This window comes from Copadichromis virginalis, linkage group LG2 (assembly GCF_057382275.1).
Source record: "Copadichromis virginalis isolate Kocher_CV1m ecotype Utaka linkage group LG2, C_Virginalis_male_GT1.1, whole genome shotgun sequence".
Classification (NCBI taxonomy): Eukaryota; Metazoa; Chordata; class Actinopteri; order Cichliformes; family Cichlidae; genus Copadichromis; species Copadichromis virginalis.
The window spans coordinates 26,323,395-26,347,980 of NC_140619.1; the positions used below are offsets into that span (position 1 = coordinate 26,323,395).

Here is a 24,586-nt window from a genome sequence, read left to right on the forward strand (position 1 = left end):
TCGCTGTTTATGTTTAAAGCGTGCAATCAAAGCGGCGAGTGCGACAGCTTAGCCGAACATGCCAGAAAGCTATTGATTGCACCACTCCTCTGAGCTTTTGATGAGCTAACATTTACAGGGATCCATGACATCAGAGAGTAACCCTTGTGGGGCCTTTTTTAAAAAAAAATTTTTTTTATTCTTTGTTACAAATCTTGGCACTCCCTCACTTATCTAACGCTAAACACTTGGTTCTTCATTTATTTAGAATATGACACGTCTTTCCATTGGAAAAGCTGACTAAGCCTTTACTGAACACGGCGGGTCATCTCTCTTCTGTAGAGGTGTTGCCAGACGCGCCGTGCACATGTAGAATACCATTACTGCCTCTCTAAACTCTGTCAAGTTTTTCCTGTTGTAACAGGACCATATCCTTGACTCAAGCTCTGACTCAATAAGCCCGCGTTCTGTGTGACAGCCCGAGAGGATGATGTCATACTCCTGTCAGTAAGTGATTTACCTGCCTGCGTGGGAAAAGGTAGATGGTTCTTTCCAGTAAATGATGTGACTATTGGTAACACACGGTCCTTGTCTGCAGCTATCAAGTATGTCTCTGGCAGTCTGCGGTAAATCATAAGCTGCTGACTGATAACGTCATGATGACCCATAATGCCTGTCTCTGCTGGTAAAATGGACCCAGAAGCGCAGACTCTGTGAGCGGATCATCGAGTTTTAATGATCAACACAGCAAAATCAGTTTTGGCTCAGGAGGTGTAGGGGGTTGTCACTAATCACGAAGTTGAAGGTTGGATTCCTGGGTTTTTCTGAGCTGCTTGTTGAGATGTCCTGGGGCAAGATACTGAACACCAAATTGCCCCCAATGCGTCAGCATGTGTGAGATGCATAAAGCGCTGTCTAAGTCTGTGTGTGTGTCTGAATGTGGCTCACGACGTAAAGCGTTCAGAGTTAAGTCTAGAAAGTGGCATACTAAAGCAGCCTGTTAATGACTTTTTATGTTTAGGTTGTTGTTTTTATTTGACATGCGTGAAGGGGGGCTGAGCTGAACATGGAAGTCACACAGCTCGATCTTTAAAGGAGGATTTATTAAGCTTTCTTTGACGTTATCTCTAAAAGCAAACTTAAAATGCTCTCTAAAGCAGGGGTGTCAAACATAAGGCATAGGGGCCAGAATAGGCCTAGCAAAGACTTCAATGTGGCCCACTAGATGGTCCCTGTAAAATCTGAAGGAGGGCTTTTCCTACTGAGAAAAAGCTCCCCTGTTTTAAATGAAAGGTTTTCCTTCTTCAGTAATTTTACACATTTATTTGTTACAGTTTAAGCCCAGAGAGTCATGCTGATAGATTTCTGTCATTTATTACAGCAGTGTTTCTTTGTTATGTAGAAAAACTGAGACACACTGTTTTAAACGGCTCTTCTGTTTCTCACATTAACCCTTTGTTTACCACGGGCCCACTTGCGGTCCCATTTTACAAGCACCTTTAAATGATTGTAACTCCATTAACGTTTGTGCTAGATGGGAAACTCAAATGGTTTCAGAAGAAGGAGAAGGTGATCTTTACAGGGATATTTGGTGTGTCATGGTAGCGCAAGGCATTCACAAGGTACTGCTGTCTGAACACGGACAGAAACCGTCCTCTCTGCCTTGATGTTACCATGTACGCTTCACATTACCATAGCTGTCTAACCTCCTGTCTGAATTTGTTTCTTATCCTCCAGCTGACGCCGGGCGGAAAGGCAGCTCAGGCTGCCATCGATGTTGGAGACTGGGTGGTGGCGATCGGTGACGCCAACGCAGAGGAGATGACCCATGTGGAGGCACAAAACAAGATCAGAGAAGCGTCAGGCTCCCTCACCCTCACCCTCAGCAGGTTAGCCGTCCGACATCGCGCGATGTAACGAAATGATACGCTTATCTCATTCAAACAGAAGCACAAATCCCCACAAAACAAATGCCCGATTTCATCCTTACTTTGACAAAATAGGACGACATACTTTGAGTGAAACTTGATCCAACGTGACGGATTTTAAATTGGTTTTTAGATTCGGGCACGGCTCAAATAAAGCAAAGTAAATATTTATTGGCAGAAAGGTGTTATTAATGAGGAGTTAACAGGATATCTGGAGAATAATTCAGAAGATTTCATTAGCATCGAACAAAAAAAACCTTCAGGCACATTTATAAAGGATTTGATCCTTTTTTTTTTTTTTCTTTCTTTTTTTTCCTTCCTTTCTTCTCAGCAACATTGAATTCTGGCATTTTGTTTTTTGCACATGTGTATTCAATTGAAATGCTATGACATTTCTGCTGCACTTGGATTCACAGAATTGGGGTTGTGGAAGCCGTATTCAGGTGCTCAATTCGAAGCTTTTTTTATTTTATTTTTTTGAAATAAACGGCCTCATTACCAGCCTCATTCATAAGAGACTTCAGCCTTGACTTCACCCTATTAAAATATGATGGCCTTTTTGCTTGCAGGCAGTTTAAAAGACTAACTTTGTGCCTGTCGGTCTGAAATTAAACTTGATACAAATGAATTATTCACTGCATGTATTTTAATAGTAATGCTAGGTGCGCCATTCTCACTTATTAAAGCAGGGGAATGTCGTGGATTTGGCAGAGGTACAGCCTGTCTGAATCCGTCCTGGCTTACTTCTAACAGTAATATTCTGTCCTTCACATCATGAAGAAGGAAACGCAGCGATGAGTGCCGTCGGGTGGATGTACCGGCCTTTGTTCTGTTCAAATACACCATCTTCAGAGGAACCTTGGGCACCATACTTGCCTCAGTTCCATAATGAAATTAGAGAAACTTTTATTTTTTTCAGATGCAACACTTTGTTGTTAAATGTGCGGCAAGAAAATCTTTTTATTTTGCTTCAGTAATTTTTAATTAGCACTGCGTAACCTTCTATAGGCAGCACTTATACCTGCTCACATACTTCCTGCCAGAAATACTTGACAAAGTCTCTCAGTAGAGTCGAAGCCAGAATGTTTCATCAAGAGCTTAATTATAAGACAGCGAGGGGAAGGTGGGGGGGAAATCCCTCCCAATGAAGGATCAAACGTAATCATTCAAGGACCTAAAACCTTCAGAAAATGAGAAGTATTGACTTGTTAAGTAACAACGATGGGCCGGCTGCTGTCATGGGACTCATTTTGATTTTGTGATCCTCATAAGTAAGATGAAAATGGCTGTGTTAACGTCTTCGCTTTATTGTTCCTACCAAGAGACTCGACTCTTTAATTCTTACAAATCTTCTTTGTGCGTTTAGTTGAATCCGAGCAGCCACAGGTCATTTATCAGGCTGCTCAGAAGGCAGAGCCATTACGTGAATGAATAGAAGGGAGATTTGGAGATATGTTTACGGCATTTTTTTTTTCTTTCAAATATTCCAGGTTTTCTTGCATTCGTACAACATAATAGATTTGGGTACTTGGCTTTCCCGCTCTTGTTTCCCTTTTTATAATGTTGATCAGCGTGTTGCTGGACATTAACCTGTATTTCTAAGCATTTTAAGCTCTCTTTCCTTAATTGGACAACCACTTAAAACAGGGTATAATGTCCAGGAATAAAAAGACTTGCTACATCCTGTTGATGTGTTATCAGATCAGTCTTATCATTCATTAAATTATAGTGTACATTACATTCTCCTGGCACTTTATTTGGTATACTTTGGTCGTACTGGGTTGGGCCAGATATGCCTTGAACAATAGTTCATGGTTCAACAAGGTGCTGGACACATTCCTCAGATTTTGCTCCATATTGACATGATGCCATCACACAGTTTCTGGAATACTTTTTTTTTGGCTGCACATTCACGATGTCTACACTGCTGCTCAGTGGATATTTTCTCTTTCTGCTTTCAAAGTCACTTAAATCACCTTTCTCCTCCGTGTTGGTGCTCGGTTTTAACTCCAACAGGTCGTTTTGACCATGTCTACATGCCCAAATGTACCAAGTTGTCGCCGTCTGATTGGCTAATTAGATATTTGCATTATGGTGCGGTTGAACAGGTGTGCCTAATAAAGTGGCCAGTGAATGTAAGCGGTATTGCACTGTGGATATGGATGTCAAAATATAACGTTGCTTTGTATTTGAAAAATATCTGTTTAATTTAAATATGTGGCTTCACAGGAAATGGTGTAATATTTCGACAGAACAGTAACAGGTCAGCGTGTTTACTTTTCTTGCACTCTGTGGTTTTTTCCTCCTCCATTTCTCGTCTCCTTGTGGAGTCCGGCTTTTGTAAACATTCTTCTTCCCATGACTCCCCAGTCTCCTCTCTTCATCTCACCCCGTCCGATTGTTATTATATTGTAAGACAAGCAAATATTGTTTTCCTGAAACTCTTTTCAGAGAGGAGCTATTGTCAGTCTTATTTATTCGTATCTTGGCTGCCATCCACGGTTTCTTTTTATGCCTAAAGAGGAGGACAGCTGCGCGATGATGAGATACGGTCTATTGTTTGGTTTGGCGTCTCATTTTGTTCGACACCAATGATCATCTTGTTTAATAGAAAAGGTTCACAGGAAAAACATCCCACAGCATCCACGGGGACACATTCGACTCATATTTTAGCCGGCCGCTGGACTGGAGGCTTGTGTTTGGAGAATGTTGGTGAAGTGTGCAAAGTTGATTACAGTATCATGGGAGGTTTTTGTTATTTCTAACTTTATCTAAGATCAGCTTGAAAGCTAAACGTGCATCAGCTAAGATAAGTGACCCATGAAATGAAGTGGGAAATGATCTCATACACCGTGCGTATTCGGTTTCAGCACAAGCAAACTGATTTCTTCCAAAAACACAGATGAAATCATCTTCATATTTGTTCATTTTAGTCCACCTTGCCAAATTAAACGCGGTAACAAAAGGGTCATGGCACGAATTCCCCATGTCCCAGATTTCAAATGTCTCATTAACTTGTCAGCCTAGCTAAGGTGAGCTCAAGCACTGTGTCACATCGATTTGTCTTCCAGAAATGTGACATGAGCAGACATGTCAGTATGCCTTCCCCTCGCTGCCCTGTCTATCTGCTCAGCCCTGTTGTCATTCTGTCTTAAACACTGCTCTATTAGCGGCTGAGCAGGCAACAGCATGAGCGGTTATTATTTTCTGTGTCACAGGAAGCGCGGCCCATTGTTTTTGTTGGTGATTATAGCCTCAAACAATGAGTAACTGCAGGGTGGATTCATTCTGGCTTAACCCTATTTGAGCTTTGTGCAGCGTGTAAGCGCTGGTCAAAGGGTGGCGGTGATTTATGTTCAATTATTTCAGGAGGAAACAGAAGTGTAAAGCCGGCCGCCTCCATGTTTAATGCGTAAAGATATATTCTAATAATCGTGTGCTCTGTCGGGGGCGGGGGACACCGCAGGGATGTTAATCCTGGGAGAAGCTTTAAGACCTGAACAGGACTGATTGACCCGCTGTATTCTCAGCTCTCTTAATAAGTTTATTAAAATGAAAATCCTTTTTTTTTTTTTCTTTGTGAACCTTAAAACAAAGTACAGCACACAAACTGTAAAAAATTAAACACATTTTTCCAAGTTACCTCTTACGATAATGTGAAGTAAAACTAGTGGAAATATAATGAACAATAAGCACATTTTTTCTGACGTGTTGATTTTTTTCCCCCCTCTTTCTCTTTAGACCCTCCAAAGCGGGTGGAGACCAGAAGGTAAGCCTGCATTTATCTGACTCGCCGAGCTCACCTCAGCGTGGACACTCTGGATGGTTTGGCATGGTGTGCTGTGCTGTGACAGTTAAATTCAAACTTAATTGTTACTCACAGTTTTTCGTGTCACTTTGTGTTCTTCAATTTCATCTGAATCACCTGCCTTGTCAAGCTCTCACAGAGTCCATGCACTCTGCATTAGCCAAGCATCAGCAGGTTGCAAAATTAGCAGTTTGCTGGGCAGTTGTCGCTGATGCATTTGGAATTTCCCGCACAGTCCCTGATACCAGATAAATACTGACGCTTTAAGTCTGTGGAGTCACCCGGTCAGCTGATCAAACTGAACGGTTTTTAGAAAAGCAGCCGGCACATGACACAAACGCAGAGTCACTGTTCTATTTTAATAGTTGTTTATTTTCTTGCTGCAGTCCATGCACAATACTCAAAGAGGAAATCTCATTAGTGAGACACGTCAGTTATAGACGACAATTTGAGCATTTTCATTTTAGCAGCAGTAGCAGATTACATTGGCCAGCAATTGGCCGACTGCCAACACAAATAAAATCTGTGTTCACACTTCTTAAGCATTTTTTTTCCATGTGTAGAGAAAAGCCCGGAGGCTTTTGACAGAGCCGCCGTCGCAGTACAGAGTAATCTTTTTGCTATAATGAAATATTGGGACTGTGCTGGAAAAGCTTGGGCTTGTGCGACGGCAGATGGAGTTCTCTGTGCGTGTCACAAACGTCTAACTGCATGTCGTGCACTGTGCTGCATTGTCTCCTTCTCCCACACCCTCACAGGACTCGCTTGCTACAGCTTCTGTTCCGCCAAAGTACTCCTTTGCCCCGAGCACGACCATTAACAAGATGGCGAGGCCATTTGCAGCAGGTGGTGCTAGTGCCAACTCAGGACCTGCTATTAAACCTGTGGCCTACTCTCCTAAACTCAACACCCCGTGCTCGCAGGGGCATGCCAGTACACCCCAGCCACAGAATGGGTAGGTGGATGAATAAACGCTATTAACATTGGAACCGCAACGTGACTAATGTGGTTTTAATGGCATTTTTCTGACGTCTCATTATTCTTGTTTTAAACTTAAAAAGAAAATAATGCCTTTAGGAATTTAAAGAATTTAGTCCAATCAGTGCTGCCGTGTGGTGCCAAAGTGAAGTCACAGATTTTTTACATTTTCTTTTAGGGCATGTTAGAGAAAAGAGAGGAGGGCAAATGCAAGCTGACTCACTGTGGAAATCCAATTATTAACTGTGCCAATAATTTGTCTAAACTTAGGCTAATGCTAAACACAGCAGTAGTAGTTGCTGTTGTAGATTGTGTCCTGATTAAGTCTGGTGGTGTTTGTATAGCAGGAAATGTTTAGCTGAAATATGCAGTTCCAGCTGTGGATGAAAGACAGCTGCAGTGAAATCTATCAAGATGACAGAGAAGTATTGGGATTGGTTATATGTGCCAACAATCAGCCACAGTTTTACAGCCATGTTAAACTCTGTGTTCTTTGGACACTGTAGATGCTGTCACGGGTTTTTTCTTTTTCTGCATTGTTTAATCTTTGTTCCCATCATCCTCATTTTGTGTGTTTAACTTAATCTGTTTACTCAGTCACTTTCCTTTTTACGTCTTCTCTAACCTTAGGACGGGGGGAAAAAAACGAACATCATGATTTAAATCTTTAAGATTTATACAAAGACTTTGTTTAAGGCTGGATTCGAGTATAGATTAGAATGAGTAAGCGACAGTGGAGGTGAGTCTTTAGAAAATGATTGCAAGTCGGTGTAATGTGTGGGAGAGAAAAGCATTGTTGTTTTTAATAGTGGGAACTGAAAAGAAGATGCGAAATATTTCTTGCTAAATCATTTCTTTCTTATAACAGATTTTCCATTTCAGCAGATGGGTTATTGATCGAGCGTGATTATTACTCGTCTCTTGCATCTACAGTTAGCAGAATGAAATATGTAATGTTTGACAGATGCAGTGTGGCGCTTGACATTATGATTCTGATGCACAAATCTCACACGCTAATGCTGATCGAGCTGTCACCGAGTCCTGCTCAAGGACACTTCGGTACGTGGAATAGCCGGGGAATGAACGCCGGCCTCTGCATTTATGGGATAATCTGCTGTACCGCCTGAGACGCAGATTCCCAGAAACCATTTGATGTAGTTTGCTGTAAAAGTGAGCCTTTGACCTTGAAATGTTCATTGCTTTTTTTTCTTTCTTTAACCCGCTGAGTTTTTAATATTTTTTTTCCAAGTATTCCTGCAAGAAATGTGTTTTAAATGATCTGGAAAGTAGAAGTTTGGCATGAAATGGTCTGTAAGGATAGGCCGGTCCAGTTCCTTTTAATTTGGGTCATGGCAGCGCTCCGTCTCCAGCCGCTGGTGAGATGTGGTCTGTTGCTGTATTTAGCCTCATACATTCTGTTGGTTTCCCAAGCTTTTCCTGCTCTGCTTTTCTTCTTCTTTGTAAAATCAACTTTTCTTGTTACTCTGCAACACTAATTCCTCTTGTCATGTTTGAAAAGAGTTGAGCGTAATCAAAACCACCAGGTTAATCTGGTGAGGACGTCATCTATTCCTTGATTCTCCACAGTTAATAGTTGGATCCAAAAAGCTGTCTAAGCCCGACGTGTTAGAACAGGTTTAGCATTGTGTTTGGACAGAGTTACCAGTAATACATCACTGCTGTAGCATTTATGATGAGCAGATCCCTCTTGTGCTCCTGTTGCCTGTGAATGAAGCCGAATGGCACAGAAATTAGGTTTAATTTTCCTTTCAAAAGGCTACAGCTGTGTACGTACCTCTGTGAGGCGTTTGTGTACGGGGATGAGAGGAGCAGGAAAGCAAATGTTTTGTGCCAGTCTGCTGAGTCCTTTTGGGTCAGGGTGACAATGGATGATTTGACAGTCAAACAATGCCGTCCTTCTTCCTCCTCTCACAGAGCCTGCTGACAATAGCAGCATATCTCTACACACCTCTCGCATGGTTTCTGCATTTTGCAATGTTTTTGATCGTCTGTTGTGTGAAACCTTTGTCGTGTATAGACGTGCTCAGTTTCTCCTCCCCCTGAAATCTTAACTCTAACCTTTTTCCCACTCTTTTCTTCTTTTAACTCCACAGATGGAAGCTCATTACAAGTTAGTATGTTTCTTTTCTTGTTTTCATTTGCAGTCAAGTGTGTGTATATATATATACACACACACACACGGAGATCTGCGGTTATGGCGTATATATATATACTTTTATAAATTGGCATTCACACTTTGTCTCATGACAAAGCTGTGCACAGCCTGATAGTAGTTCGGTTGCATGTCTTTACTGGGTGTGACTTCACAAAACTATTGTATTAGAATAACTTAATTTAAAAGAAGAATGCGAGACTAATATTGTGCACATTTTTAATTAGCCTTAAAGTCAGAGACCCCAAAAAGGAGAATGAAGTTGCAGTTTATCTCCTACTTCACAGTTAAACTATTTCTTATTAGATTGCAGTCTGTGCAAAATAAGAAATATTGTCAAATATCGCCTTCCATCTTCTCGTTCCTATGGTAACTTCACGAGCCTAGTGTTTACGTGCTCTTTGGTCTAATCCACAGGGGTGAAGCAACTTACTATGATGATATCTACCAACAGTCCAAGTAAGGGGCAGCTGCATGGTGGCTGTGCGGTCGGCTTTGTAGGCTAATCTGGCTGTTTATGTAAAAGCGAGAAAATGCTGATGCCCTTTTGTTAGACTGAGTGACTGTGTTTACAGAGCGAGGATGGCAGTTCATTAATGACTGTGTCTTTTGATATTTCTCTCGCTTGTTTACGAACGCATGCTGCAGTTGACCTACAGCTGTGCTTAAAATGAGCAGCTTAAAAAGCATTTCATTTGAGTGATTAAGTTGTTTATGAAAAATAAATGCCTCTCCTTTTAGCTTTTTTTCCTCTTCACATAAAGCCAGGTACTGAAGTGAAGTGGCTTTTCTTGCGCTGATTCTAATGACAGTTATGAGTATCTTCCGTTTATGAGCTTCTGCCGTGTCCCCATGAGAAATCTTAGTAATGGGTGTCCATTAGTGCTGTTATTGCGTGACTCTGATACTAAGCGTTCCTCCATGCGTTTGTGTGAGTGGGTAGTCCCTGGATGTGATTGTGTTAACCGCACCTGCTGTGTGCTCCTGCTCCTGGGTGTGTGTGCGCGGCAGGTACGGCCTCAGGGTGGAGAGCATCCCCTGTTTTATTCCCAACGACCGCAGCAAGAAGAGGCTGATTGAGGACACTGAGGACTGGCAGCCCCGCACTGGCACCACCCAGTCTCGTTCCTTCCGCATCCTGGCTCAGCTCACAGGCACCGACTTCAGTAAGTCAGGGCCTAAGACAGAAGTGATGGACTGTTACAGCAGAGAGTAATGGGTTTGAGGGGTGGGCCTCTCTGTTAGTCAAGATAAGGTGTAGGATGGGGGGCTGTTACTAAACGGTTGATGTGATTTGATCTCTGGGACTGAGTGTGACAGCAAGACTGAGTGACACAGAAAAGGTGGATGAGGGGTTTCTTCATTTTTCAGCTGAAGAGAGGTGGCTGGTGTTTTCACTGACATGTTTTCATGTTTGTTTGTTTTTTGTTTGTGTTTTTTTCTACCCTGACTGTAACCAGTCTGACAAGGGAAGAAACTGCATAGCTAAATATAAGGAATATCATTACTTATTCTGAGGTGTTTGTCAACATTTGTATTAGTGAGGCATTCTGATGTGTGTCTCTCCTGGATCTCTCAGTGCAGGACCCAGATGATGAAAACATGAAGAGGTCCAGGTAAACGGATTGTCATTAATGTGACCGGTCACGTGTTTGTGTTTGTACACTTGCATATGTGGAAGCCTCAGCTTGGCAGCTACTTTGAAAAAAGAAAAGGAACAAAAAACCTCTCCTGTCAGTGTAGTTTAAATCGTGCAGCTCTGCCTCTGTGTACCACCACAATCTGATTTAAGTGTAGACCTGAAGATCAACTTAAACTGGTTTAACAGAATCATTACACTGATCATTCAATAATTAGACTTTTTGCAATGTTTACAGTGAGATGGGATCATCATTATAAATGTGAGTTTATTCATTAGAAAGTAGCAGGATACAATTTATGTGCGCAGAGCTGTGTTTTCTGCTGAGATTCAGTCAAATGCTGCATAACTGTTCATGAATGGCCAAGTTAGGTCACCTGACCTCGACTAAACATGCTGCTCTCTTACTGTAGACAAAACTAAAAGTAGAAAACCCCACAAAGCTGCAGCGACTGAAGGCAGTTGTAGTAAAGGCCCAGAAAAGCATCTCAAAGGCGGAAACGTGGCATTCGGGGATGTTTATGGTTTCCAGATCCTGCCTTAAAAATGATGCTTCTCAATTTGTACACATACCTTTGGGCCTGTAAAGGGATGGTACTGAGGCATTATATTTATATTAGTGATTTTAGCGTTAATCACGTTAAAATGACGTCACAACCGCATTAACGCCGCAAATCTCCGTTAGCCAGGTGTCAACGGGTTAGCTCGTTAACGCGTTAGCACCGTCCAGCCCCACTCACGGGGCGATTCCCGCTAAATTGCTAACGGAGATCTGCGGTTATGGCGTTAACGTCATTTTAACGAGATTAACACAACAGCACTAATTAATAATGAAAAAAAAGGTTTCTGATCAGTGTCTGTTAAACTCGTTGAATTAAAGCTAAAAGTCTGCACATCCTGACTGTATCCATGGTGGTGTTGTACAGATATAGCAACCATAATTTTGCTGCTTTGAACATCAGCATGCCCGGTGTGTTTTTGTTCATAGTGTGGTTTTGTTGTTGTTTTGAGTCTGCTCAGTAGCATAACATATTAACTTTTTTGCTTTTTTGCTGTGTTGCTAAAATGCAGATGGGAAGAGTTGATAGTATTTTAATTTCTGGAGCCATCGTCCAATTACCTTGGTGCATGCAGCAGCAGTATGCTATTCCTCAAAAGTCCCCTTTTATTTTAATTAGTAGATTAGCAGGTTCCTTCTGTTTCCATACTTTTCTAATCGTTATATTTAAGAGTACTAAATGTCATAAATGTTACTACTACATCCCTCTGCTTTTTTTCTTCTTCAACTTTTCACTTTGTGCACTTTACTCCCTTTTCTGCTCCATCCCTCTCATCTCATTTATTCTCTCCCCTGCAATCTGTTTCCTTCCTGTCTATCTCTCTTTCATATCTGTTTTTGCCTGCGGTCAGGGAAAAGTTCCTCACTGAGATTCAGAGTCCCCGCTATGCCCGTCTGAGGGATTGGCACCACGACAGGTCTGCTCGCGCCCTCAATATTAAATCCTGAGCGACATCCTAGACGCCCTGGGACGCAGAGCCCAGCCAGAGCCGGCTAGCGATATCTACACTGCAACGACTACGTGATAAAGACGACGAAGATAGTGGACTGTCTCCTGGCAGTTAACAAATTCACCTCCTTAGATGCAGATGGACTGACAAAGAAATCTGGGGAAGCGAAGAAAAGCAAAAATATTAGAAACGTATCCTAGATGACAAAAACCTAAAGTGGAACCTTGCATACTGAGCCTAAGCATAAGATCTCCCTCTGAAATTCTGACTTGATGATTGTTGACAACACTGTGGACCATTGTGTCTGTAGCCCTATTTTCCATTTCACACTGCGTTACTCGGAGTAAACTGGTGGAAAGGTGGGGAGGGGGTCTCGGCGGTGGGAAGCACTGTTCTTTCTTCTTTGATTGTGAAGTTCAGACCCTCCTTTTGATCTCTGTCTGTCTCTTTTGCTGCCTGTTTACATTTATTGAGTTTTCATCTTTTAGAGTTCTCAGTTTTGATCCCCTCTTCTAATAGGCTTCTCGCACAATTTAAAGAAAAAAAACTGTACTTTTTTTTTTTTTTTTTTTTTTTTTTTTTCCTGCTGTCATCAAAAATATATAAAACATCTGGGAAAAAAAGCAACTCTTGTTCTCTGTCCTTCTGTGTTTCTTTTCTTGTTTACTTTAAGCTTACAAGGGCATGTCTCTCTAACAGTTCTTTTCTTTTTTTCCCCTGCTGCTAAGTCACAATTGCTTTACTTATAGTGTGCTGGACAAAAAGTGATTATATAGAAGCGAGGCTTTATTCAGTATTTATGCAGGTTGGAATTAATGGGATGTCTTAAAGAGCCAGGTTCAAGGTTTACTTTTATTGCCCCTGAGAGAAAATTGTTGTGCATTCGGGCATAAAAAAACCCCAACAAATGTGCATACTCATTTATAAAGTGCTGAGATGAACTGTGAGGAAAGTCTGTCTCGAGTTATTTGCATTTTCCTGAAATGCGAAAAAAAAAAATGTAATCCTGAAGCGCTATAGGTTTTGACACCAGACTAAAACAAATAGGTTTGGTAGGTAATGACTTTTCATCAGTAGTATTTCTTGTAGTAATGTTTCTGGATGTATAAAATCCATAACATCTATAGTGAAGGACGTCTATAAATCCCATTTTAAAAATGTCCACAGATGAGATGATTTAGAGCTTGAGGATACAGCTTTAAACCCTTTAGCTGTGCTCACACTCGCACATCTGACTCATGCTTATACTTTGTTTCTCGTGCTGTCCAAACAAATCTCATGTCATGTAAGGGGTGTTATATAACATTATAACTGCTGCTTGATGAGGGGGAAATGGTTGGTTAACCAACGCTGGTCCATAAACATCGAAATTCAGCTTGATTGGTCTGAAGCGCACAGACCCAGGTGGAAGACGAAGATAAATTATTAGCATATACTGACAGTTTTTATAATTTGGCAAATAATTTGTTTAACAAATGCAGCAGTAGTGAGGAGAGCAGATTTATGTAATGAGCTTGTAACACACTCACTGGAAATGCCTTCCTGGTACCTGATTGGACCCAGTGTTTTCCTTCAGATCCTTACTACTTTGTGCTTATAGACTCAACAAGGTGCTGGAAACATTCCTGGGAAATCTTGGTCCATACTGACATGACAGCATCACACAGTTGCTGCAGATTTTTCTTTTGGCTGCAAATCTATGACGTGAATCTCCTTTTTCATCGCACCTTGAAGGTGCTCTGTTGGTTTGAGATCTGGAGGTCAGGTGATCTGGCCGTGTGAGTACAAGGAGAAAGCAGTTTGAGATGGATATGAACCATTGGAAGATGAATAGTTTGTTCATACAGGACATGGTCAGCAACAATGATCAGGTAGGCTGTGCTAAAGGCCTCTAAGAAAATGTCCTCCACACTGTTACGCCACCACTCGGCTGAAGCATACAAGACTGGATGGATCCATGTTTTCATGTCGCAGCATAGTCAGAGACTGATCAGTCCTGGCAACATTTTACCGGTCTTTTGTTTCCAATTTTTGGCAACACGTGCATACTTTTGTAAAAGTGCCTGTTTAAGTTGCTTGTTGCCTTCAACAAAACATTTTTGATGCAGAGAACTGCTGCTTACTGGATATTTTATCTTTCAGACCATCTTCTGTAAACCTCAGAGATGGTTTTATGGGAAATTCTGGTAGATCTGAAATACTCAGACCGTGCTGTCTAGCACAAACGACCATGATGAATTCAAAGAAATCTAAATTGCCTTTCTTTCTCTTTCCGATGCTCAGTTTGAACTTCAGCGGGTCATCCTGACCATGTCTACAAGGGTAAATACATTCCGGTGCTTCCATGTGATTGGCTGGTTAGTTATCTGGATTAAAGAGAAGCAGGTGTATCAAATGAAATGGCTGACAAATGTGTTTTAATGTATAGTGAAGTTGGAGGTATTACTAAGTGACTAATTAAGAAAAATTAGTGGAAAACTAGCTAGAGTAGGAATGTATCCAGACCAATGTGCTAAATTAGACAAGTTAATCGAGTCAAGCATCAACTTGTAGAGAAATTTCAACTGTAAGAGAGGATTTCAGAAGGGAAAAAATCAATGTGTAAAAATATTACTTTATATCTGTAGAAATAACAGTAAGCAGGAAGATACTGAAGAAAGCTTTGTGCAAAGCTTAGATGTGAAGAGCCAATAGGAATGAGGTTTCTCATTCAGCCCTCCTAGGCATGTGCCACCACTGTCGCACATGGTTTTTAGTCACATTCGACTTCTTGCAAAGCTGCATCACCTTTACCTCCTCACTGGGTGGAGGGGTGACACATGTCAGAGGCTTGTTGCTCCATGAAAAATCAAAACCTGCTATTTCCTTTGCCGGATGCTGAGCTGCCAGCAAAGTTCTCTGCTTTCCTCGTTGCTCAGGTTGATGCATCCCACAGGAGTGGATACCCAAAAAGGGGGGAGAGAAAAAAGAGAAACCGGTACAGATGAATCTAAAATCAGAGCTGCAAAGGATGAACAAGAAAAGTGAAAGGAAATGCTCCAGTCAAAAGCTAAATAAATAAATAAAAAATCCCGTCTGCACAGCCTCTGATAGAGAAAATGTGCACCTGCATCATATCAAGCCTCTTGCTGAGGAGGAGGAGGGGGGGGGGTTTGAAAGCAGGGAAAATGTCAAGGATAACGCAATCTAGGCTGCTCCAGGTGGGAAGAAGCCGACATAGAGGTGTAGTGCAATTTGCACCTGCAACATTCATCATAGTGAGGTGCAGCAGAGAGAAGAAAGAAACCTCATGGTTGCGAGACAGCCGAGCCATCGGCCTTTCAACACCTACGGGCAGCCTGGCAAGGGAATGTAGCCGGGGCAGCGGTGTTGAATAGGAGTTTGTTTTGTCAGTTGTTAGGTGAGGTCCCAGATGTGAGGCTTGTCAGTGTGTCTGTGGAGTGGAGGGCAGCTGACCCATGGTCTGTGAGTCACACACGGGCAGAAACAGCCTCTGTCCTTTGTTTGACTCCATCAGCAGACATCCTGCTCATCCAGCCTTCTGACTTCCTCTTACGCATTTTTCTTTCTTTCTGCGGGTTCTTTGCAAAAATCTCATGGTAGGAGGTCTTGCGATCCTTAATTTAGAAAGATTTAGCTTCCTTACTGTCACTAGTCCTATAAGCCAGATTCTTGGTATTGCAAAGGGATTTAATGTTCTTTATTATTCCAGAAATAGCAGACGGCTTTTAGGCTTTTTTTTTTTCTTGCTAGATTGCTCCTAGCTGTAACTTCTGCCTCTGTAGCTACAGTTTTTTTTTTTTTTTTTTTTTTTTCCTCGTGTATTTGTTTGGCGACATAAATAACATTCTTTCATATATAGACTTAACCTGATAAAGGCACAACTATGGGATGAGGTTGGTGTAGGGTAATTGATTTCACAATCTTTCATTTTCTTTACGCTAATGAAAGGGGATTTCATCTCCTTTCATTAGTGTGTTTTAGATGGCACAGTTGATGATGTAAACACGATAGATGCCTAAGGTGCTTTTACAATCCCCGCCCGGTTCTTTTTCTCAAGATAAAAGTCTCCAGAGCTCACTGTCTTGGCTCAGAAGTTGTTTTTCTGTCTTCCGTCAAGATTTGAAGCTTTTTCTGAATATAGTGACGCTTGCTGCGGGTAACAGATCTTTGAAATGTAGAAAACGCTTTATTTCAACACTCCTGCACATGCAAGCTCTAAGCGAAACTCTTCCGCACCCAAATCTGAAAGCGACTGAGTTTCCAGTCATCTAACTTTTGCCTAACTTTGAGCGACGTCAGCCGCCTGAGGAGATGTTGGTGTTTCTTATGCTTTCATGAGAGGCTGCAGCTCTTGAACAGCAGGGCGATGACGCTGAAATCACGTTCGACTTGATTGATTTTTGAGTCATGATAGTAACTGCTCACTGTTGCTCTTTGATACTGGTGAAATTTCAATTATTGTGCTGCTTTCAGTTAAATCTAATACACTGAATCAGAATGTGTGATCACAACAGGTGGGGGCACCACGCTACCCTGTTAATCCCAATTAATATTAATAATGATGCTTGGAATCATTCACACACAAGGTAATCCGTGGCACAGCATAATGGTGACAGCTTAGCCATGGCAGGAGCTATCCAAACATGGCATCCATTGAGAAGTAACTATAGTAGGTGTGTGTGTGTGTGTGTGTGTGTGTGTGTGTGTGTGTGTGTGTGCGCATGTCTACCTTTTCTAATTAGTCATTTTCTCCCCACAGCCTTGAGCCAACTCCCTCACCTGCCAAGGCCCAAGCAGCAAATAAACCAGATGGTGAGTTTCTTCTCCTGCTGATGCGTTAAAAAGAGCCCCAGCAGCCTCCGGGAGAGGCTGCGCTAATCGATTCTAAGTCTTAAGTGTCAATACAGCAGCAACAACGCGACACTCAAAGTTGTCACCACAGACATCTGTTTGAAGGGTGGATTGTTATGGGATTTTTTTTGTGGTGTGCAGAATCGACAAGTGCCGCCGCCGCACCAAAGAGTTCTGCTCCTTCCTGCCGACCGCCGTGGGTCTCGGACCCCAATTTTGCCGACCGCTTTCACCCAGACAAGGTCAGCACCGTCGTGACCCAGCACCAGAAGCCAGCCCAGCCCACGCCTATGCAGAGCCGCAGTTCCATCCTGCAGGCTGCACAGCAGGCGCCGGAAGACAGCGGGAGGACCCCCATATGTGGTGCCTGCAACAAAATCATCAGGTGAGGCTGCACCGCTGCTACACACAGGCTGATTTTTTTTTTTTTTTTTTTTTTGTAATTGAAGTCTTTGTTTGTTTTTTACGGAGCCCCGCAGGGGACATGGGAGAAAAAAAAAATTAAGACTGACTTTTGCGAGATCTCGCAAAAGTTTTAGCCGCATTCTTCGGAGGCCGCCAGCTCGAAGCCGACCGGGAGGTCGAGGCACGATGTGCCGGGAAAGCGGTGTTCCTCCCGGCTGTAGTAGGTCTCGACCGCCCGTTAGCTTCGAGCTAGTGGCCGCCAGCTCGAAGCCGACCGGGAGGTCGAGGCACGATGTGCCGGGAAAGCGGTGTTCCTCCCGGCTGTAGTAGGTCTCGACCTCCCGTTAGCTTCGAGCTAGTGGGTGTCAGATCTCCAAAAACGTCGGAGCACTTTTGCAAATATGTGATGTCTTGTAAACCGAGCAGGTATCTGACGTTTACACAACTACATTCACGCCTCAAAATATCTTAAAAGTGTATTTTGTGACCCAGAAAGAGTAACAACTAAGTAGCTGCCGCCATTGTTGGAGTTTTGCGAGATCTCGCAAAAGTCCGTCTTAATTTTTTTTTCTCCCTAATTTTTTTTTTCTCCCATGTCCCCTGCGGGGCTCCGTAGTTTTTAACATTTAACAACATGAAAACATAAACAAAACAACAGAAAAGAAACAAGAAAAGAAAAGACAGCTTCCAATCCCATGGTTAATTCACCTTTGTATTTTGGGTCTATTTTCAATACTTACTATCGGTATACCCGCAAAAAAAAAGGACAATAAAATCAAATTCTTAAGTTATTCCATTACTGAGTGCCTACACAAACATACAATGCAGCAAGCATAAAATTTAACTAAAGATAATTGCCCTGACCAAATAAATTCCAACCATCTCAGCCAAAAACGCATCCCCATGATTTGTCAAAACCCTCCCTATCATCATTAATCCTAGCCAAGAATTTTTCATACGACACCATTTTCAGCATATTTTCTTCCCACCTATTATATTCTGGAGGAGATGGTTCCTTCCATACACTGAGAATAACTCGAGCCGCTGCGATCACCCCCACCTTTATAACCACAAAGTCATATTTTGAAACCCCAGGTAACACCGACCGATCCCCTAATAAGCACAGTCTTGGTGACAAGGGTATCATCAAACCAATCCACCTTCCTATTTTGTCCAATACTTTTTGCCAAAAGGGATAAACTTTCCCACATTCCCAAATAGCATGCATAAATGTCCCTGGATCTGAACTACATTTCAAGCATATATTACTGGGACTGATTCCCATTCTATAAAGTTTGGACGGAGTGAAGTACCATCTGTGTATTAATTTATACTGAGTAAATTTACCCCTGGCCTCTCTTATATATTTATCAGAGAATGACAAGATTCTACACCAGTCTTCTTTAGAAATTGCACAACTCAGATCTGTCTGCCATATAATCCTCAAGTTTTCACATATCTCTTTTTTTGGATTGTTAAACAGTTTATAGAAAACAGCTGCTCTATGTGCTGTACTGGACAATTCTAAAAACTCCACCACCATATTTGAGCTTTGAGTAAATTTTCCTTTGGTAATACAATCCCTTATTTGTAAATATTTCCAAATATTATTTTCTCTTATCAAACCATATTTTTGGGTTATTTCAGCAAATGACATAAACACTGCCCCTGAGTAAAGATCACTTATCCTGTGTATGCCTTTGACAAGCCATTCCTTCCAGAACACTGTTTTTCGCCCAATCTGTACAGCAGTGTTGTTCCATAGCGAGGTATAAGGTTGTCTTAAATGAGATGCTCCACACATCTTGTGCACCTCTACCCAGACAGCTTTAGAATACCCAAGCACTGGGTTATTATGAAAGTCTTGTCCATTAATTGCTGAGCCCTGTGAGAGAACATCCAAGGGTGTAAAAGGGCTCACTAGTTCCTGTTCGATCTTCATCCAGCTCAGCTCAGAGTCCGAACCTGTCCAGTGCTTGGCCAGTCTTGACATTTCAAAAGCTAAATTACACAACTTCACATTTGGGAGGGCCATTCCCCCAATGTCTTTAGAGGCCCACATTTTCTTTATATTCACTCTTGGCTTCTTGTTATTCCACAAAAAATCTTTAATTAACTTCTCAAATTGACTAAATACGTGTAAAGGAATTCTTACAGGTACAGATTCTTTTTAACTCGAGCGAGGCTCTCTGTGTTTGCTCCTTGGAGGCTCCTGTTAGAGATGACAATTTAAGACTCTTAATATTCGCGACACACTGCCTGTCTGCAGCAAATTAAGCCAGTCAGCATATTTCACAGAGTGTGGAGACATCTTGTTATCACTCAGAATAACAAAGAAACTCTGGTTGATATTCTGGTCACCATTGCAAACAAAGAGCTTTTATTCATTAATTTTTGAGTGAAGATTCAAATTCTGGAAAACCTAAAATTTGTTTTCAGCGTTTGCTCACATTTCACACAGTCTAGTGTATTTTTGCTGAGTGCCTTTGGATCTTTTTTCAGTCCTCTGTTGAAGCTTTGGATTATTTAGCCAATTTATATTTAAAAAAACAAAACCCCTATTTATGTGTTACTAAGTCTTTTTTTTTTTTTTTTCTTTTCTCCAGGGGACGGTACCTGGTGGCACTGGGACGGTCTTGGCACCCGGAAGAGTTTACATGCTCGCAGTGTAAGGCGGTCCTGGAGGAGGGGGGCTTCTTTGAAGAAAGGGGAGCCGTCTATTGTACCAAGTGCCACGATAACCGATACGCTCCGAACTGTGCCAAGTGCAAAAAGAAGATCATAGGGGTACGAGCTTCTGTCGTATCCAGCAAAATCAAAACAGCCGTTTCAAAGTTTTTAAAAAAAGTTAACCTTTTTCTTCCCCCCCCCCCCCCCCCCCATCAGGAAATCATGCATGCACTGAAGATGACTTACCATGTTCAGTGTTTCAAGTGTGCAGCCTGCAAGAATCCTATCAGGAATCAAGCCTTTTACATGGAGGAGGGTGAACCCTACTGTGAGAGAGGTGAGTAACTGAACCATTGCAGAACAGATGTACTATACTTCCTATATTGCATACCTGAGCAATCTAAATGCAAATGGTTATTGTGTAAGAGTTGGAGAAGGTACAAAAAACAAAGACCGAAACGGCTCTTTTTGGAGCCACATTCACAAACTGATGCTACTGCTTCACATCCTACATGAAACAACACCAATGCTGTGACACAGTCGATTGTCTTCCAAGGGCCAGGGGAGGATACATACAACTATTCTGATTGGTAGTGATGGCTATGATGTCCTCTGTTGTGTAAAATATGGGGTGAACTCACACCTAGTATAAAAAGCTGAATTCCAATTGAAGCTAGTGTGATTTTACACATCCATTTCCCCTATAGGCCAGCAGGGGGCGACGTCTCTCAGCTTGACAAAGAAGTCAGTTTCTGTAGAAGTGCATGGAAAAAAATGAGTGTACTTCTGTCTTGATTAATGAGCTCTGTAACCACTTTCCTAATGAGTTTTTCTTCTGAATTGCTAGTTTCAAGTCTTATTTAATACAGCTCAGTGTTCACTTTGTAAATTATGGTTCCATTTAGAGTAAAATAGACGATAAAGCAGGGCAAGCTTTAGGGCATCACTATTTCACCATTAACAAGTCGCTACCATACGAGCGTGCAGTATCCTGAGTTTGAGTCTGATCCAAAAACCATAACATGCAGTCTGTGCTTCAACTGTGCTCCAAAAGATGGTAAATGTCCGCCTTTCTTTTACGATTTCATCACTCTTTAGGACAGTTTGGTTCCAGACTCGCGTGTCTGGTGAGAAAAGGATAGTTTACTTATAATAAAGACCTCAGTCATGACCAAATGTGTAGTTCGACTGTGTTTTCTCTCAAGGACTCTGTTCATTCATTCAAACAATACAACACTGAAGGCTTCACAAAACATAAAGGCGTCACCATGGTGAAAAATCCTCTGCTGGAAATAAAAGCAGTCGCATTTATGTCGTTCTAAGGAATAGTTGCTACTACTACTAATAACTGCAACAATGACAGTAGTCAGTTCTGCTGAGCAGATGGAAGCACCCACAGAAACCTGTGCTTTAATAAAAAGTTTAATTCTAAACTCGAGTCCAAGCCAGATAGCATTTGCCTGAGCGTGCTGAAAATCCGAGTGTGCAGATCAATTAGTTCCAGCGCCGACTGAGAACATCTCGACTCATGTAAGACGCCCCGCGACTTCACACGTGGATCGAGCCCGATTATAAATCTGCACTGGCCTCAAGTCCACAGATGAGACAGAGCAGGCTGACACCCACGAAGCACGTTTTAAATGGATGCTACAGCTCGGCCCACGTCATAGACGTCGGGGTACAAAATCTTTAAATTCAGCCAGTGCATGAATCGGGTGTAGCGTGCATTTTGTGATAAAATTGTTTCCTCTCTACAGTGCATCCTCTCCAGTCTATCTGAAATAATTGTGATTATTTTCTTTGTAAAAATCAAACTATTTCTGACACGTTTTGTCAAACATTGTAGTATTGCTGTGGGGTTTGGCAGAAACCTACATCGAGAGTCTCCTGGCACATGCCGCAGTCAATCATAAAGTGTGATGTTTTCATCTGCTGTAATCTATTTAGCTCCAGTTTACTTCATACATACCTCTATTGGGTTTTATGAATGGTGCGTGCTCTTCTATTATGATATAAATGAGTTAGCGGGGCATCTGACGTGGATTGCTGCTTTATCAGAGGCGAAGCCAGAACCTGGGTACTCATATTCTGAATAATGCCTTCAGCTCTGATAAACATTCTGCTGCCTCAGCATCTTTCAGGGATTGTACAGCTCTCACCCACTCACTCTTGAGAAGCAGCATTATAACCTGACACCCCCCCGAGTCCTTGTGATGAAAGAGACTGGCAAATCCAGTCAAGTATCTGGAGCAATTTCCACCTCATCCTAATCCCACCCCTACACTCTGGAAAGGCACTAATGTACAGTGGGTGGACACAATAACACAAACAGTATAGATATCAAATGGCCAATAAGAAGAGGAGCCGGCATTTGGCATCAAAGCAGCTCTATACGTCTTTATTTTACACCGTTCAGTCCCTTAAGTGGTTGCGTGTAGCGTGTAGTGAGGATTGCTCATCTCGGAGCGGCAAACAGCTTCCACTTCTTCTTTTAAAGATGAAAGATGTGGAAAAGGATTTCAGTCTCTACGGATCCCGTAAAGGTTAAGCGATGTTTACAAACGGCGATTGCGGAGGCCGGGGCGATTCCTTGGCCTGATGCGGGCAACGATAAAAGCTCTTTTGAGTTAAAAATGTAATCTTATATTCACCTTATCTTACATTTCTTCTGCTCGCCACCCCTCCTCCCCCTCCTCTCCAGACTATGAGAAGATGTTTGGCACCAAATGCCATGGCTGTGACTTCAAGATTGATGCCGGGGATCGGTTTCTGGAGGCCTTGGGCTACAGCTGGCACGATACGTGCTTCGTCTGTGCTGTAAGTCATTTTGATGGATATAGCTCCTTGTGGGCTCTCTTTGCCCCCGTATCTCGCAGCTGTCCCAGTACAATGGTACCTGGAGAAAAAAATTTGCCTCCATGTCTGGACCTCAAGCTTTCTCTCTCTCTCAGCCTGTCACCTGCAGTCTATCACTCTCTATATCTCTCTCATTCTGTGAAGAAAACTGAAAGCAAATGCAGTCAAGTAAAGCTTGCTCTGGCCACTAGAAACTGTGTAAATTCACATCAGCAGTGTTGAAGTCTGATATCTACTCTGCCCTCGTTTCCCAATCCGTCTCTCTCACTTTGTGTGTCTCCTTTCATCTTTAAAGCTCTGCCAAATCAACCTGGAGGGGAAGACGTTCTACTCGAAGAAGGATAAGCCCCTGTGCAAAGGCCATGCTTTTGCTCCAGTGTGAGAGAGCGAGGCGCATCTTCAGAAGAAGGAGCACTGCTCTCTCCCTTCTCTTTACCCCCTGACACTTCCGTAGACGCACCACATCCCTTCTTGCCACACACCTTGTTAAACTAAGTCCTTTCTCTCTGTGCTGCAGACTTTTTGTTCTCGAGGCTTAATGCTGGCTGCACGTACCGTCACTTTACTCTGCTGTTAGGAGACTTCTGATGGCACTGCCTCTAATGCCAAATGCTGTGTTGCATAACTGGAAGGAGTCGAGGAATTATGTCACGCCATCGGTAACTTTTTGACTTCCAAGTTGTTTTTAGGTCATGAAAAAAATGTCACCGCAGGTCACGTCGATTTGTAGTTGTTAGCGGCGTAATCTCCTGCCTCTGTTCTCCTTGTCCTTGTTAATTCAAGTCACCAACTTGAAGGAGTCATTGAGCCTCTAATAATCTCTCATATTGCAGTAATGATCAAGCAATTCTCTTGCACTAAGTGTAGTGAAGTTCTGGCCCCATACAGGACCCCAGCCCACTCATCGGCTCTCACTGCAGCACCCTTTAATGTAATGGGGGGCCAGTCAAGCAGAAAAGGAGGTGTCCATTTCTGCTTGACTGGATCTCCTCCACAGAATCACTAACTACTTATTACTTTGACTCTGGCAAGTCAGAGCGCATACTCCAGCTTGAAGAGTCATTTAGAATGATGTAGTAATTAACCCATTTTTAATCGTCATACACGCGGGTGATGGAGATTGATTTTTAACTTTCCCTTTGATTTGACTTTTTTTTTTTAAAAATGAGACAAACTAAGTCTTTAAGTGTTCCCCATGTCACTGTGATATTCTTCCTTAGAGTACTTTCAAGTCACTGAATCTGTATTTATATTGCTTCAAAAGTGGCCTGTAAGTGTTGTTTTTATTGCAGCTGAAAGTTTCAAATAAAATTATTTAGTAATTCCATGTGCCAGGTCATTTTGTTTCTCTTGGAAACACTCCCATCTGTAACAATTTTTAAAATTGTCAATTGCCATCTTTGCTCTTTTTTCCAAAACCCTGCTGAAGCCTTTGTATGCTCCCTATAAATATAATCAACGAAGTGATACTGAAATAAGTGGCATTTTATCTTAACTGGTAGGTAGCCAGGTGCTTAAAACATCATTCTTGCTGGAATAGCTACATTTTGTTTGGGTGAGAAGCTCCTCTTAAAAGCTTAGCATCAGCAGTGGTAGCAGTGGGTCAGCAGCTAGCCTGCAGTCCAGAGTTTAAAAAACAAAACTGACGCCAAAGGTGAAGCTCACAAATGAATGTTTCTTGTTGTTGTTTTTAAACACTCCTTGGTATAATGAGGCATATCTGCAACTCCAAAGCGTATTATCTTCTTTTAATCTTTAACCATTGGAGAGCGCTAAGCTAGCCATTT

At 42.1% G+C, this 24,586-nt stretch overlaps 1 protein-coding gene across 4 annotated transcripts in view; it reads left to right on the forward strand.

Moving 5' to 3' along the window:
- Positions 1 to 24,126, forward strand: part of pdlim7 (PDZ and LIM domain 7) — a 32,978-nt gene extending 8,852 nt beyond the window's left edge. For 3 of the 4 annotated variants that reach the window (XM_085475983.1, XM_085475991.1, XM_085476002.1), the window contains exons 3-11: positions 1,717 to 1,868; positions 5,649 to 5,676; positions 6,474 to 6,670; positions 16,777 to 16,829; positions 17,010 to 17,253; positions 19,880 to 20,060; positions 20,160 to 20,280; positions 22,645 to 22,760; positions 23,095 to 24,126. In XM_085475983.1, coding sequence (XP_085332109.1) covers positions 1,717 to 1,868; positions 5,649 to 5,676; positions 6,474 to 6,670; positions 16,777 to 16,829; positions 17,010 to 17,253; positions 19,880 to 20,060; positions 20,160 to 20,280; positions 22,645 to 22,760; positions 23,095 to 23,181 — 1,179 coding nt within the window. In that variant the 3' untranslated portion in view covers positions 23,182 to 24,126. Of the gene's footprint in view, positions 1 to 1,716; positions 1,869 to 5,648; positions 5,677 to 6,473; positions 6,671 to 8,807; positions 8,825 to 9,283; positions 9,326 to 9,877; positions 10,033 to 10,445; positions 10,483 to 11,915; positions 12,642 to 16,776; positions 16,830 to 17,009; positions 17,254 to 19,879; positions 20,061 to 20,159; positions 20,281 to 22,644; positions 22,761 to 23,094 lie in introns of those variants that run through there. The other variant, XM_085476011.1, reaches the window with a different exon arrangement.
- The last annotated feature ends 460 nt before the right edge of the window (positions 24,127 to 24,586 follow it).